Genomic DNA, 14,833 nt, shown 5'->3' with positions numbered 1-14,833 from the left:
AGATTCCCAAATGTTACTGCAACAAGTTCTCTTTTATCAAGGGAAACGAGGGTATTTGATAGCATCAAGTTACTTTTTGTGTGACAGCCGTCCACAACTTCCTCAGCAGGAGCAGCAGATCTGCCCCTGCCCCACACCCTAAACACCAGCAGTCAGTGTAGTTTTTCTCTGATTACTTTCAGAACAGCTGAAATAAAAATGAACACTATTTTTTAGGACGTAAAAAATAAAATTAAAAAAAAAAAAAAATCCTAGAATATATAGCTTGAGATAAGGGGTTTAGGCTAAACTTATTTTTTTAGAATAGTCAGGAGAAGTGAAACTCCAAGTGCCAGTTCTGTGTTTTCGTAGCTCTAACTCATAACTGGAAGAGGTGGCTGGGGTAGGAATTAGCTGCTAGGGGCAGGGTGAGACAAGAATGCTATCGTCTGCTACTCTGAAAATGTCTGTCCCAGGCCCTTAGATGAGAGGGTGGCAGTGAAAGCAGACCCTTCCCTGCACTGGAAATGCCAGGTGATGGACTTGAGCAATATTCACATTCTGAGTGTATTTCTGGCTTTCCCAGTCTTTGATCCTGCCATTGAATCCGCGGGGGTGCAAAAATCCACCCACACAGATCTGATGTCAAAATCCTGGCCTTAATTATTTATGGTTTGGTTTGGACAAATTATTTTTTTCTGTGCAATAACCACAGTTATTAACAAATACAGGACAATCTAAAACATACACATATATATTATGTAGGTATGAACATTTTTTTTTTATAAAGGTCACACTTCTATTCATGTATTTTGAATCTTAACTGAAATTCTCATTTCTGAGTGCTGCTTTTCATCTGACCAGACTGGCCTAGATCTATGGCAATTAATTCTCAGAAAAAAATGAGTTTGTAATGTTTGTTATCTGAAAGACAGCCTTGAATGAAAAGAACATCCAGCTTTATACACCTTGCACTAAGATCCTAGTGATTTGTTAAACTGTAGATGGACTACAGTAGTTTTCTACATAAAGAAACACCCCCTTTTTTAACTGTATCTGGGCTCTTCATTATACCAGCCATCTCAAGTTAGATCATTTTCATCTGTATATAAACAGAACACTAATCTCTTAGGAAGAAAACCCCTTTAAAAAGGAACAGTAAATTTCAGACAGAAAACTAAAATCAGAATTTTACAGCAAAATCAGACATGCCATAGCCACTGCAGAGCTTGGCAATGTCAGCCAGCACCATTCTTTAATTAAGCAAGGAAAACTTTGTGAGTTTTATATGTTTCCCAAAGTCTTTCCTTCTTTTCATCTTACTTTTTCCTGAATTTTTAATCATAAGTTAATGCTGATATAATTTCTGACAGAATGCTTACAAATAGGTTCCCAGTAGTTGAGTATTGCTTTACATTTGGATTTTTGTCTTTTGTTTTTTCCTTACTAGAACTGTATATAAAAATATGCTCTTTTCAACAGTTCATGCATAGGACATGGCAGGCCTGGTCATTTCACTTCTTGTATGTTCTCAGTTGGAAGTCACTGAAAATCAGAAGAAGCTCCCAGGTAATTCCTGTGCCTGCTTAGAATTGTTCAAAAGTTGTTGAGTTTTGTTTTAAGTTAAAAATCTGTACCCCATTTTTCAATGAGGTTCTAGCCAGGTGCTCTAAAACATGATCCTAATTATTTGCTTTTGCTCTGCTGAGAGAGTAGGACTAGTTTTGAAGTTCAGGTTCATCTATGCTTTTGGATCCAAGACAACAGTGAAATGTGTTAAGGATATGGATTGAAGTCCCAGTCTCAGTGTCTGAAGCAGTTCCTAGAGTCACAGCAAATATTTGTTTTGCACATGTTATTATTGAGGAAAACCCAATAGCAATAAAAGTATTCCAGAATGGAAAAAATTTTTCTAGTAAAAATCACATTTGTGTGAGTGGCCTATCTGAAAATGCTAGAACCTCACAAAGCACAGCATATCTGTCTCACCAGAAGTAGTATACTTGCTTTTCACTAGAGAGTGTTTGCAGTTTTCAAAAATGAAATACAGCATTAGCATTTTTCTAGGTTATTTAATAATGCAAAAGACCTTTCCCAGTTGGGTACAGTTTGTATTTCCAAGTCATGGTTGTGTCTAGTGCTTCTTCAAAAAAAAATGTTCTCAAACTTTCAGAATTGCACATTCCAGAGCTTTGGTTCTCTGCAGTGTTGAAATTAATTGTTTTCTAAGCCTGAACTAAACCTCTTGAGGGGTTCCTCTGTCTCCTGATTAAGAAGAATGGTAAGCTAAGGCTGAGAGTCCACTTAAGGCTTTTACTGATCAGAAGCCAGTTTCACAATAGCGAAGAATTTTACATTTAATATACTTGTACAGTTTTGATTTTTTTTTTTTGTCCCTGTAGAATTACCAGATTCTATTGTGGCTTGTATGGATATTACGATTTTTTTATTTTTATTTTTTTCAGAGATTGTCAGCTAGGGTTTAAAAATCACTGGTCATTCTGGAAATGACAGTGTTGAAGAGCTAATCTAGAAAACTTGCTGATAGCTCTTTCAAAGGTTTTGAAGCATTCAGCTTTGTGCAGGACTGTTACATGTGGGTCATGGGTTGGGAAACAGAAATCCCAACTCGAGTCCTTTCTTGATCATCAGACAAACAGCTCATTTTATTGTTTGGAATACCTACCTATTGTTTGAACTACCTAGTCAGTTCAAAACTCCCAGATCTAGACAATTTATTGGTCAAGGCTTTAGCACTGCCCAGCTCCTTGACCAGTGGTGTGCTTACAACTGAACTTGAACAGGGACAGCTGAGGGTCCCCTGTAACTTAACCGGGGACCTGTTCTACTTCTGGGCTGGTTGAATTTGGAGGTCTGATATGACCAAGTTTATTTGGCAGCTATAAGCTAGCTGCCATAGTGACAAATCATCCTTTTGGTTGTATTAAAAAATGTAAAAATGTTCTTTGTTATCTTTCCTGCAGGCACCTTGCAGACAAGAAGACAAAGATAGCATGAGTCTAATTTGAATTTTTTACTTTCTTTTCTACTCAATTTGACAAACCTAGCTCCTTCAGCCAGGGGTATGCTCCATGTATTGCTGGAGCTGCAGCATTCAGGTCTAGGAGCTGTCAGGTGAAACCACAAATATCACAATCCTTCAGGCTAGCATGTCACAGGTTAGCTGCTTGGAAGTTGCAGTGTTACAGCTTGACACTATAAACAATAAACAATTCAAATCAAAACCATTTCACTTAAAAATTCACATATTTCTACCACTGATGTCTTTCAGATATTTGAGTTTTGGAGTTCGAGTAGGGTGATGGGCAGACTGTCCCACCATTGCCAATCTTCTGTTTCCAACAAGCAGTCAGCTTGCTAGGTTATGTTGTGAATTTATTGAAAAACATGAGAAAAACATGAGAACATAAAAAACCCAAAGACTTTTGGGGGGGTGGGTATGGGACCCCATACCTCCTCTCCCTTCCTTGTTTCAACAGCTACAAGAGGAACAAAACATGGACCTTTGAACAAAATTAACAAGGTGAAACTTTCAACTGTCTATATGCTTTGCTGTCGCCCAGTGTCTGCGATTGCTGAGGAGCATCCTTTTTGCAATGAGGACTTCAAAGGCTTCTTCTGGATGAAGCCTCCATGTTTATCTCAAAGGAAAGGGGTTCAGCTTTTGCAAAGCCAAATGAGCTAGTCTAAGTGACTGACTTTCATCTTCAGCATAGAAATATCTGGGTTTGATAGTATATTTTCACTTCCCAGTTAAGGTCACGGTTTGGCCAGAACTAAGACCTAGACTGGAAAGACTTCCCTATCGTATCTTTAATGGAACTCTTTCAGTAATAACTCATAAAACCACTGGCTTTGTTATCTATCATTCGCTAAATAACTATTTATATATAAATAATTTGTAAATAGCTATAACTTTATGCACATATATATGCAACTCCTTTGAAATTACTATTTACCCTTTTGTTATAAACAAAGCAATTCAAAACTACTGAAGGAAACATTTGTTTCTGTTAGGTTTTACAGGCTACATCTTGATATATAATTAAAAATGACACATCTTTGAGTTAGTAAGACAAAAATCCATTCCTACATGTACTCCTATGCAGACAGAACATCCCCACAGGTTCAGTGATGCTGTGGTGATGTAAGGTCAAATTGTAGCTGTTTGGCCTTCTGATTTTTTGATCAACACAGGGTGGCTACTCAAGCAGCTCTGTGTGGTCTCTCCGAGGCCAGCAATGGCAGATCCTGCAGGTGTGGTAGGCCAGGATGAAGGCCATGTGTTGATGAGATGATGGTGACATCTGCCCCTGTGTCCATCACACCACTGACCCTTATCTGTGAGGGCCTGGCCTGAGGCACTGTAACAGTACAAACCATATCAGGTCTTTGATCACCCATGACCTGAGTCCAGTACACCTGGGGCTCTCCTGTTGATCCAAAGCCTTGGTCTCCTCGCTCCATAGAGTCTGCTTTGGGGACAGAAGAGTTAAAAGGATGAAGTTGTGTAATTTGGGTGTTAGCAGGGATAGTGACAGGCAGAGTAGGGGTTGGCACCACGGCTTTTATTTATCCTGTAAAATTGGCATCCATGACACCGGGGTGCGCAAAGAAACCTTGGAGCGTGGCACTGGATCTTCCTATTAGCTGTGCACTCCGTCCTTTCCCTATCGGCCCCTGGGCCTCAAGAGGGTCTTTATGTACCTGAATGAGTTTATGGTTATTGGGATTGAGGTGGAAACATCCATACCAGCTGATCCTCTTGTCCTTGCTGTGAGCTGGTCACACAGGCTTGTGCTGGAGGGTGGGAAAATACTTGTGTTGTCACATGTTTCCCCTTTGCGTTGGGCTTCTCGTTTTCCTCATCTTTGAGAGATTTGGACCAGCATACCTTGGCTGTATGTCCAACTCTCCCACATTGGTTGCAGCTTGCATTACCACTTCTTTGTCCCTGAGATGTCCCCTGTGGAATGGACTTGTGAGGGCAGTTCACTTTCACGTGGTCTTCTTGTCCACACTTGTAATGGGGTGTCAGTTTAACAGCAGCTGTAATAGCATCAGCTAACATATCCATGTTGTGAGATCCAGTCCCAACCTTAGCACGTGCTGTAATCATTTCCTCTAGAGATGGATTCTCTTTAGGTAATGCATCTATAATCTTTCTACAGACTTGGTTTGCATTATCTCATGCCAATTGTACCATTAATTGACCCCTTGCTTCACTGTGATCTGCTTTTCCATAGCATCCTGCAAATGTTATCTGAATTGCATATATTGCTCATTGGGGTTTTGTCTTATGCTTCAATAGCTTTGGGTTGGCAGAGACAAGTTCGTGATTTTTGTTAGAGCCCACATCGCTAAGTCCTTCACTTGTGCTAGGTTTGCAGAGTTCAAGCGAGCCTGGGTTTTGGATCTTCCATGGGGTATAATCCCATTAGTTGAGGGATCGCTGCCCCACAACATGGGTCCTGCTGTGAAGCTCTTGAATTTTTCAGCCCCTGGTCCTTTGCATAGGATCTCCAGGCAGATTCAAACATCATCTACTGCACTGGAGTACAGATTAATTTTGCAATATTCTTCATATCACAGGGAGTTAATTCACTAGCAGTCATAAATTGAAGCATATTTGCAACAGCAGGCAACACCTAGCCTGTGTTTAGCAGCCAGCTGGCGCAGCTCTGAAAGGATTTGCCAGTTGAAGGGTATGTACTTGTCAGGTGTTGTGCCATTACCTTGCAAAACTGGGAATGCTCCAATTGTTCCCCCTCCATGCTGCCAGCCATCTTGTGATGGTGAAGACATGGGTGCAGAAATCAGCTCATCCCCCTCTATATCCCTGCCTTCAGTAGCCTTTTGTTTTACATCCATCCAAAAGATTACCAGGTCTCGAGTGGGGATGGTTTCTGCTCTGAACATCGATGAGGTGGGCAGGGTTGCAGGGCCTTGTTCTCCGGGGCCGGTGGTACAGTGAAAACTTTGGTTCCCTCCATGGGGATATCGTGTTTCCATCAGCGATGTGGTTCCTTGGGGCTGTTGGAGCCTTGGCTGCTGATGTGTTGAGGTTGTGGCAGTGGTGGGTGTGGGGCCGGGAACAGGGTCTGCTGCCAGGATGTTCTTGCTTCCAGTATAATGTAGAGAGAAAATCCAGGTACTTGTAGTGATGTCACCTTGGGCCCTCAGCAGCAGCGCAAGGCAGGCGTGGCCTGTGGAGGTGGGGCTGTGGGCGTGGTTTCTGGGCTGAGCCAATCAGCTCTGGGCAGGGGCGGCCCTGGTGGCAGGGGGTGGTCCCAGCAACCCCATGGATCTGTATCATTGTCATGGGCTGCCCTGCCAAAATGGCGGCGTCCTCAGACATGTGGTGGCAGCTCTGTGCGGCTGGCGCTGCACAAGAGGTTGGAGCAGCTGCTGGGTGTTCTGGCACCGCACCGCAGCTCCTTGGTGCAGCCGCACCTTCGCCACTTGTTGCAGTTCGTCTGCGGTGGTGTCAGCGCAGCTCCGGGCTCTGCCACTCCCTACCTGCTCCGCCACTTGGCAGGATCCAGCCACATGGTGGGATCGTGTGATTTGGCTTGTTACCGTATGCCACCGTTTGTCCACCCGGTGAGGCACCACGAGGCGCCTGTGCACTGCAGCATGGCAGGGTTGTGGGAAACTGCTCGCTAAAAGGCAGTCTTGGGGCGAGGGTCACGTTCAGGGCGATGTGGCCATGAGCCACAGCCATTTCATCCCACTGCCTTCAGTGGGCTTGGAAAAGTGCCCAGTCCTCCCTCTATCTAATCCAGTGCCCAGTACTTGCCTTGTAAGCCAGTAATTAACAGTCTCATTAAGTCCAAAATAAGTTTCCAGGGCTTTATAACTTTTATCACGCTTTCACCACCTCTGGGCCAGTTCATTCCCGTGTTTTTATATCAAGGGCAGCCTCTTTGGTTGTGTCCAATCCATGTTCTTAGTCCATGTTATTAAAGCTAACAAAGCCTCTTCATCATATTCTGCCTCCGGTTCTTGTAAAAGAAGTGACCATACCTTCAAAAATGGATAATCCTGTACAGAGATCCATCCACCCATGGCTCCTGCAGTTGTTTTCTTCTATTTTTAAGAGTAAATCCAAAAGAATTCGAGATTTGAGCAGTTTTTCACTGCAGTTCTCCTTGTAAATTTTAGATGGCTGTTTCCACACACCTCTTGATTATTTCCAGCTTTTCTCTGTAGGTCAGGTTCTTCTCGCCTTTTTTTTCCAGTTTTTCGCTGTTTTAGCCGGGCTCTGTCTCCCCTTTGCTCTGTTCATGGGGATCATGATGTCCACACACGGGGTCACCATGTGTTACATGTGGGTCGTGGGTTGGGAGACAGAAATCCCAACTCGAGTCCTCTGTTCATCATCAGACAAACAGCTCGTTTTATTGTTTGGAACCTACTTGTGTAGTCAGTTCAAAACTCCCAGGTCTAGATAATTTATTGGTCAAGGCTTTAGCACTGCCCAGCTCCTTGACCAGTGGTGTGCTTGCATCTGAACTTGAACAGGGACAGCTGAGGGTCCCCTGTAACTTATCCAGGGGCTTGTTTGAGTTCTGGGCTGATTGAGTTTGGGGGTCTGATATGGCCAAATTTATTTGGCAGCTATAAGCTAGCTGCAATGATGACACAGATCTACCTATTAAACTGTCTCAGACTGGGATACAAAAGCCCAAACTTACCACTTTTCAGTCTTTGACCTACTTCAGTTTTTATAAGAAATTGCTATAAATATCTACTTTGCAATTAATACAAAGTGATACCTGATAGTTTCCCACTATAAAAAATTGTCTGTATATATATTTCCATATGGGAAGCACGGGGGATGTGATACAAACAAGAACTGTGTTTCATCTTTCAAGCTACAATTAGATTGTGACTTTTCAGAATCTGCACATTTTCTCTGTAAATTAATCTCCCAGTGTCTTTTGTTGCTGTCTTTCATGTTCTATCAGCTTCCAGCTAGAAAGCTAATGATAAAGCATGAGAATTGCACCCTTTTAAAAGAAGAAAAGCAGGGTAGGCATCTGTAATAGTAGCGTAATGACACCAAATCTGCATATACAGTTGAGAATTATTTACCTAAATGCTTATTCATTGGCACACAAATGTTTTCTTCAGTGCTTTTTCTATATATGATGTTTTGCAGCACCAGTCTGGCATCATCAGACATCTACCCACCAGCATTTTAAAGATTTTTCCACAGAGCCATAAAATTGCACCTTCCTTGTTGAACTTAAAATCCAGCCCACCTGTAATAACAGAGCAGTGGAACAGTATGGATCTCTCTTGGATGTCTGCAGTGCAGTGAGCTGGGGTGGCTTGCCTTCACACTGAAATAAAGGTCATGTCCTAATGTTATGCCTTCCTGTTTAAAATTAATGGCTTGTAAATGTTTATCTCAGCTAGAAGTGAGAACATGGTCTACGTCTGTGCTCTCCAATTCCCTCTTGGAGAAGCCATGCAGTGAAACAGCTGCATATCCCTTCACATCCTTCTCTTGCTGTTAAACATGTACATCTCTGGCTTCAGCTCTTTGCCAGGTTTCCCCCTGCTCATGTTTGGATTCCATGCTAAAGCTTGAAGTAGTGTTGTCTGGATTTATAGTGGGTTACATTGTTTTCTCCAGGAAAGAGCAAGTGAAAGGGACCAGCCCAGCACAAAAGGACTGACGATCCATGCGCAGCGTCACACAGTAGAGTTTCTTCAGTTGTGCCAATAGGTATTGCAGTGAAAAATGTCTGGAGGCCAGTTGGAGCTACTTCTCTAGAGACAGGGCCAAAGTATACAGTATACTGGCTTTCATTTTGCTGTTTTTGGACAGTCAGGGCTGCTTTCCATTTCCTACAATGTTCCAATATAACCAAATCACGTGTGCTCGGTAATGGAAGCTTCTGAGACCTGGGGCTTCTGTGAAAAGGAAAAGAGCAAAGTAGTATTTATACAGTATAATATTTTGATTTGCTAATGGGCTGTGAGGTGGGTGTTATCATGAACTACTGTGAAGCAAGACAGGTTTCTAAAACGTATCAGTTTACTCCATCTCCAAATCATTGCAGATAACAGAGTGTTTAGTTTCTAATTAGACTTGTGTTGTACTAATTCTCGTGAGCAGTGCAGCTGATTGACATGCTGCCTTTTAGTGGCAAGTAGCAGAGCAGCTGAGTGGAGCTCAGTAATGATGCCAGCATCCAGCTGCTGAGGAAAGCACGCTGCTCCCAGAGTCTGATTTGCAGGATGAACACACACTGATTGGTGTGGCCTTGCTCTGAGGGGAAGGAGGAAATAAAGACACATAGTCTTCAATTAGACTAATGATATTCTAGTCCTAAAAGGATTAGGAAAGAAATGTCTAACTGAAAATAAAAATCCAATATGTAATAATTCACAAATCATGTATTTACTTTGGATAGTTTTTTGCACTGTTTCTTAGGAGAAGGATGACCATTATTCCTTTTCTGTGCCTCAGTCCCCTGTATTTAAAATACAGATGGTTCATCCTAAATGCTGGTTTCTGTACATGTAAGTAGTAAGCGTAACCTTGAAGGCAGAGCCTTGTGAACTGTTTCTTGATGGAACATGCCAGAGCAGCATAGGCATTTTATGTAACTAAAATTATTTCAGAATCATTTTTGCCAGCACTTTCCTTTGTAGCCAGCTCAAGTCAATATGTTTGGTAGTGCAGTTCCACTGTGGAAATAAAAATAACAGTATAGATTTGATATAGACAGTCTCTTTGAGCTAGGCTGGGTTACTGTAAGGAACATCCCCTAGCTCAAACCCTCTAATCTAATCAGTCCCTTCAGTCAGATTCTTCATATAAAGTTTGGCTTTTTCAAATCATCATCCTCATTGCATTCAGCACTAACAAAGGCTGTGCCTGTGACTCTTGGATGTCATTCATGTAGCATTTGATTTTTTCACAGCCTTTAAAGCTCCTGTGAGGCCAAGCAGGGCTGTTCCTCTGCTTTAGGGGCTTTTTGGGCCACACATACGTGTGTTAAAGGAGAGGGGCTGTCTAAGGAGTGGCATTTTCTCAGGATGATCAAGCTGTGGCTTGCTGCAAATCCCATCTGCCCTCTCCACATGCAGCATTAGAGGCCCTTCCTGGAACAAGCTCCTCAGGGATTTACCTGCATAAGGTTGCTGGTACGCGGTCACTGGAAAGGCAGATGGGACACATGATGACAGACTTGGACCAGTTGCATTTGGCAGAGAACAGACCTATGGAGTAGGATAGTGACTGTATGGGTCAGAATTTCTTTTTAAGTGGTACTCCTTGTGGGATCTCATCCCCCAGTCAAATAGAAAATATTGTAGTACAAATAGCAGTGGTACCATGCAGGGCTTGGATTTTCAGAATTGCCAAGTGGGCACTGCAGGCTACAGAGTATATTTGTGCAAACCATGGAACAGATAAAGGTATTTGCTCCTGTCTCTGTGCTTCAGCCTGTCAGGGATACTTTTTTGCAGGCTGTGTAAATAAAGGTCAGATTTTGCTTTGTCATTTGACGTTGGGGTGAATTGATTAGACTTGACAGCCACGACAATATCCCTGGTAATAAAACTTAATCTTGAAGTAAGAATGACACATTTGTTTTCTGCTTGTGAAAGGAAGGTGTAGGGCAACCCAGACTTCTCATACTGTTTTGTCCCTCTCAGATAATGCAAAAAGAAGGCTCTGGACTTGGCAAGAACTTCAGGAAACTTGGGGGGAAAATCATGTGGCATAAAAATTCACTTGACCCAATTGTGGGCAACATGTTTTAAGTATATGAACTTGTAAAGTGTTCATGCTTTTTAATACTGAGTGAAAATGTTCTGCTACTTGCTGTGAAGATGAAACTTGTCTTGGACTTCACTGGCAGTGAAACCAGACTTGCTACAGATCTGTGTTGCAGATTAGGTCATTTACTCATATTTCAGTTATGTTTTTTCCAGTTTCTCTTCCTCCACTGCTCTGTTAAAGTAGTGCTGCTGCCTGGAGTGCCATAGGCATTTAAAAGGCTTCAAGCATTAAAAGAGAAATTTGAGGTCCTTTTTCTTAGTCAAACAGTTTTTTATGTACCAAGTAGAGTATTTTATGCTGCTCAAGGAAATGGATATGATTTGCTATACTTTGAAATAACACAAAAGCGATTCCATCTCTCCCTGAAGCCAGTGAGAACTTTCCACTTGCTTTCAGTGGGAATTTGCAAGCAACCCATGACGCAGTTTCTGTCAGAGCAAGAGAAAGCTGAGAATCCATAATACTATGCAAATGTAAAATGAAAGAACTTGTTGCCATATCATTTACACATTTCAGAGAGAAACAGTCTTAGTTTTGGAGGAAGAGTCCCATAAACTTGTTACAGGCACTCTCACATCCAGAGAAATCTAGAGAAAGAGTCCAGAGGAAGAAGTGTGCAACTGCTCTCCAGCCTGGTAGTGTTTTTTGTTTAAGTGTGTGTTAGAGTATGGGGTAGGAGTGACCACCTTCTTGTCCTTGTCCTGGGTGTTCCATTCAATCTGCAAGATGAAGTGTCAGCTGCTATTTGAATGTGAAATAATCACCAATAAATCATAAAGTCCAGAATTCTTGCTTTTGCAAAGCAGAGCTTGAAATAGAAGAACTCTAAGGAAGACATCTCTTTTTTTAAAGAAGGTTTTCCCCTGGGCTTTCCCTGCCACAAGCCAGCAGAAGTTTGGCTGCCTCAGAGCGGTTCCCTGTGCACCTGCTGCTCACTGTGCCTGAGCAGCCCTGAAAAGGGGAACCCAGCATTGGGCCGTGTGTCAAGGGAAATATATGGGTGTATACACCTATATATATATATATGTATATATATATATATATACCTTCCAGACACCTGCATCAGCAGGATGGCAGCAAAATGTCTCATGTTCCCTCAGCATGAGGGATAAGCCTTAAAATTCTCCAGGACAGTGAGGCATCTCTGCAGCTGTGGAGAGCTTGGGGCCTTGTCAGGCATTCTTGCACCTCTCAGCTTATTCTTGTTTCACCTTGGTAGAGCTAAGACTAATTATTAGATCCTCAGCTTAGACTCCCAGCAGTTTCTCAGTGCACAGAGTTTATCATTTTCCACTAGCCTTACAGTTTACTGTAGGGATATTATATACTTGCAGCTACTGGCAGAATTTGCTTACCTGGAAATGAACTCCATGGCATGTTACTGAAGTGTAAATCATTTCATCTCATCCAAATAGTGGCCACTTCATCCTTTTTCATAATATACCTTGCCTTAATATTGGAAAACAATGAGTGATTTTGGGTGATCGGGTTCAGCAATCTTCAGAGAGATCCAGAATCTTTAGAAATTGTAGTTAGGGAAGATTGTATCTCCTAAAATCACATTATCCCAAGTTTTGAAAATCTCAGGCTTGCTTATTCATAAGAGACCCAAGCTCAATGTCAGTTAACCAGATCTTCCACAAAGGTAGAGCACATTTTCTTACTGGCCTTGAGAGAAAACAATTCTGTGGTGTTCGTTCTGATGAATTTAGAGGAATTTAACAGGGCATTTTCAGCTTGTATGGACTGGTGCAGCATCACTTTACTCAGTGCAAGCTTATGCCAGTTTTTGTGGCTGGTTTCTGAGTAACCAAGAGACGGAAAGTTTTCATTAGGTTTGGATTGTAGCTTTCCTGTAATGCACACATGCCAGGTGAGTTGGCCTAAGCCAGTGAGGTGTCCCCCAGGTAAAACACATTTCTGGTTCGACTGAAGAAGGGGAGCAGGAGAAGGGCTGGCAAAGTAGCCAATAAGTACAGCAAAGCTTCAAGCACTGCCAGTAGCCTTGAGGGTGGTTCAGTTCAGGAGGTTCAAAACAATTGCCAAAGAAACGGTGCAAATATTTTCCATCCTTTCCTATGAAATGGCATGGTTTGTTTGCTGTTGCTTGTTTACCTGTTCTGCATGGTATGTTGAATTTATCAGTCAAATAAACTGTAGGGGGTAATGGTACTTTAATGATGATGTTTTGACTTTTGCTGTGTTTATTCTGTGTTTTCTGACTTATACTTAGAAAATCATATTCAGATGGCTTTTTCTTCTGCTGTTCTGTCTCAGGCTGCCCCTTAAAAGAAAAAGCAGTAATCTGGCAAAATGAACTCAGAACACACAAAGAGGAGCCACTGGAGACTAATCTGCAAGGTATTCAGGTATTTGCACTTTCATATCCTACACCAATAATTGCTGCACACACATGGTATGTCCTGCAGTTCTTGTTCTTGTTAACTCACACAAAGTGGATGAGAAAATTACATAAATAAACAAAAAGTCATGTGAAAGATGAAATTTGTTTAGTCAGAATGTCCCCATGCAACTTAAAATGGAGCCAGGTTTGAAAAGGTAGAGTTGCAGCTCCAAGTTCAACACACATTGATGGTAGTGTCCATCACATCTGTTAGCCAGGTCAGATTTTACCATCTGTTAATGCCCAGAGCACTGATGGCCATCTGAGAAGTGGTGGAGAAAGAGGATCCTTCTCTGACGTCCACTGGAGCAGAGTGAACAGTCCCTCCTCTGCTGATGGGCTAAAGCACTGTGACACTCCCAGTGACCTCAGGAATTAGGTCCTGTAGGCTAGGCCTACAGTGAGGAAGAAATTCATTTTGGTTCCCAGAGATGCCAGAGGTCTTGTGTCACTTGACAGGCCTCAAGGATTTTTGTGAGCTTTAGGTTGCGTATGTCCTGTATACAGCTGAAAGAAAATAAGGCATTTACAGTTCTTAATGCAGAAATGAGACTTTCTAGTTGGAAAGCGATAACAGTCTAGAGAAAATTTGTAATTTTCTAAATAATAGGAAAATAGATTTATTTTTTTTTAAGAATAAATATAGTAGAAGGTAGCACAGCACTGTTGAGTCTATGTTCCATGACTGAAGCAGGAGAGAACACTTGTGTGATTCCTTTTCCATGCTCTGTGTGAGCAGGTGATGACAGACATGTTATGGATGTGCAAAGTGACAACTTAATGGCAGCACATAATTGCATACATGTTTGTATGATGATGTAAGTGCAGAGGTTGGCTGCACACAGATTCGTGGCTGATTAACTGGGAGAAGCAAATGAGCTGCTAATGGCAGGAAAGGTAAGAATTGTGCTTGCAGAGTGCACCAATACCAAGGTGCATTAGGAGAAAACATTTTATTTGTACAGTTATTACAGTCATATGTTATCTCATTGCAGTGATTAAGATGTTAATTAATACTTAACTATTGTTCATAATTAAGTATTTTAAACAAACCCACAAAAGCAGAGGTATCTCCTAAGGGTTTATATTTAATGATTATATTACTGATACATGAAAAATCACTCTTGTTGAATGTTATATCATCTGTGACTCTCTGAAAAGCAGATGCAAGTAAACAGCAAAGTGACTGTGGGTATTACTTTAATTCCTGAACTACACAGTCTATCAGCTTCCAGATATTTATACACATTGGTATTGTGTGTGTGTGCATTCATGTGGTTTTGGCAGTGTGTTCATTGACACTGTTGATGTACTCTTTCAGATTCTGCTACCAAACTGCTTCTGGGACTTCATGCAGTTTGCTTCATCTGAGAGAACCTCAGGTAAGTTATATGGAAAATTGATAGTAATCCCAGAGTACCAGGTTTTGCTGCACACAGTGCAGATGTAACACATGGGACCAGTGAATAATGGTATAGTATTTTTATTATTACTTACTACTACTTTTCCTTTTAGTATATTTTATTTTGTTTTATTACTTTTTCTTTCAGCATTCGTCTTCCAATGCAAGTAGTTGCTTGCCATGGCATCCCAAAAAAATAAAGTCAATGGTGAAAATTCCTGGT

The 14,833-nt window shown here is 41.7% G+C and overlaps 1 protein-coding gene across 23 annotated transcripts in view; it reads left to right on the top strand.

The window, feature by feature from the left end:
* The window catches only part of LOC111923346 (uncharacterized), a 261,072-nt gene that overhangs the window by 191,604 nt on the left and 54,635 nt on the right, over window positions 1-14,833 (top strand). For 12 of the 23 annotated variants that reach the window (XR_015285912.1, XR_015285916.1, XR_015285910.1 and 9 more), the window contains 2 exons: window positions 13,082-13,173; window positions 14,530-14,590. Coding sequence is in view for 12 of the 23 variants with exons in the window: in XM_086885910.1 (XP_086742036.1) it covers window positions 13,082-13,173; window positions 14,530-14,590 (153 nt within the window). In the remaining 11 variants the exon portion in view is untranslated. Of the gene's footprint in view, window positions 1-1,461; window positions 1,549-13,081; window positions 13,174-14,529; window positions 14,591-14,833 lie in introns of all 23 variants that reach the window. The other 11 variants (XM_086885916.1, XM_086885918.1, XM_086885921.1 and 8 more) reach the window with 2 other exon arrangements.

The sequence above is a fragment of the Cyanistes caeruleus genome, chromosome 4 (assembly GCF_971803275.1).
Source record: "Cyanistes caeruleus chromosome 4, bCyaCae1.hap1.1, whole genome shotgun sequence".
NCBI lineage: Eukaryota > Metazoa > Chordata > Aves > Passeriformes > Paridae > Cyanistes > Cyanistes caeruleus.
The sequence above is the reverse complement of the archived record's forward strand: the minus strand, read 5'-3'. Positions and strand labels throughout refer to the sequence as shown.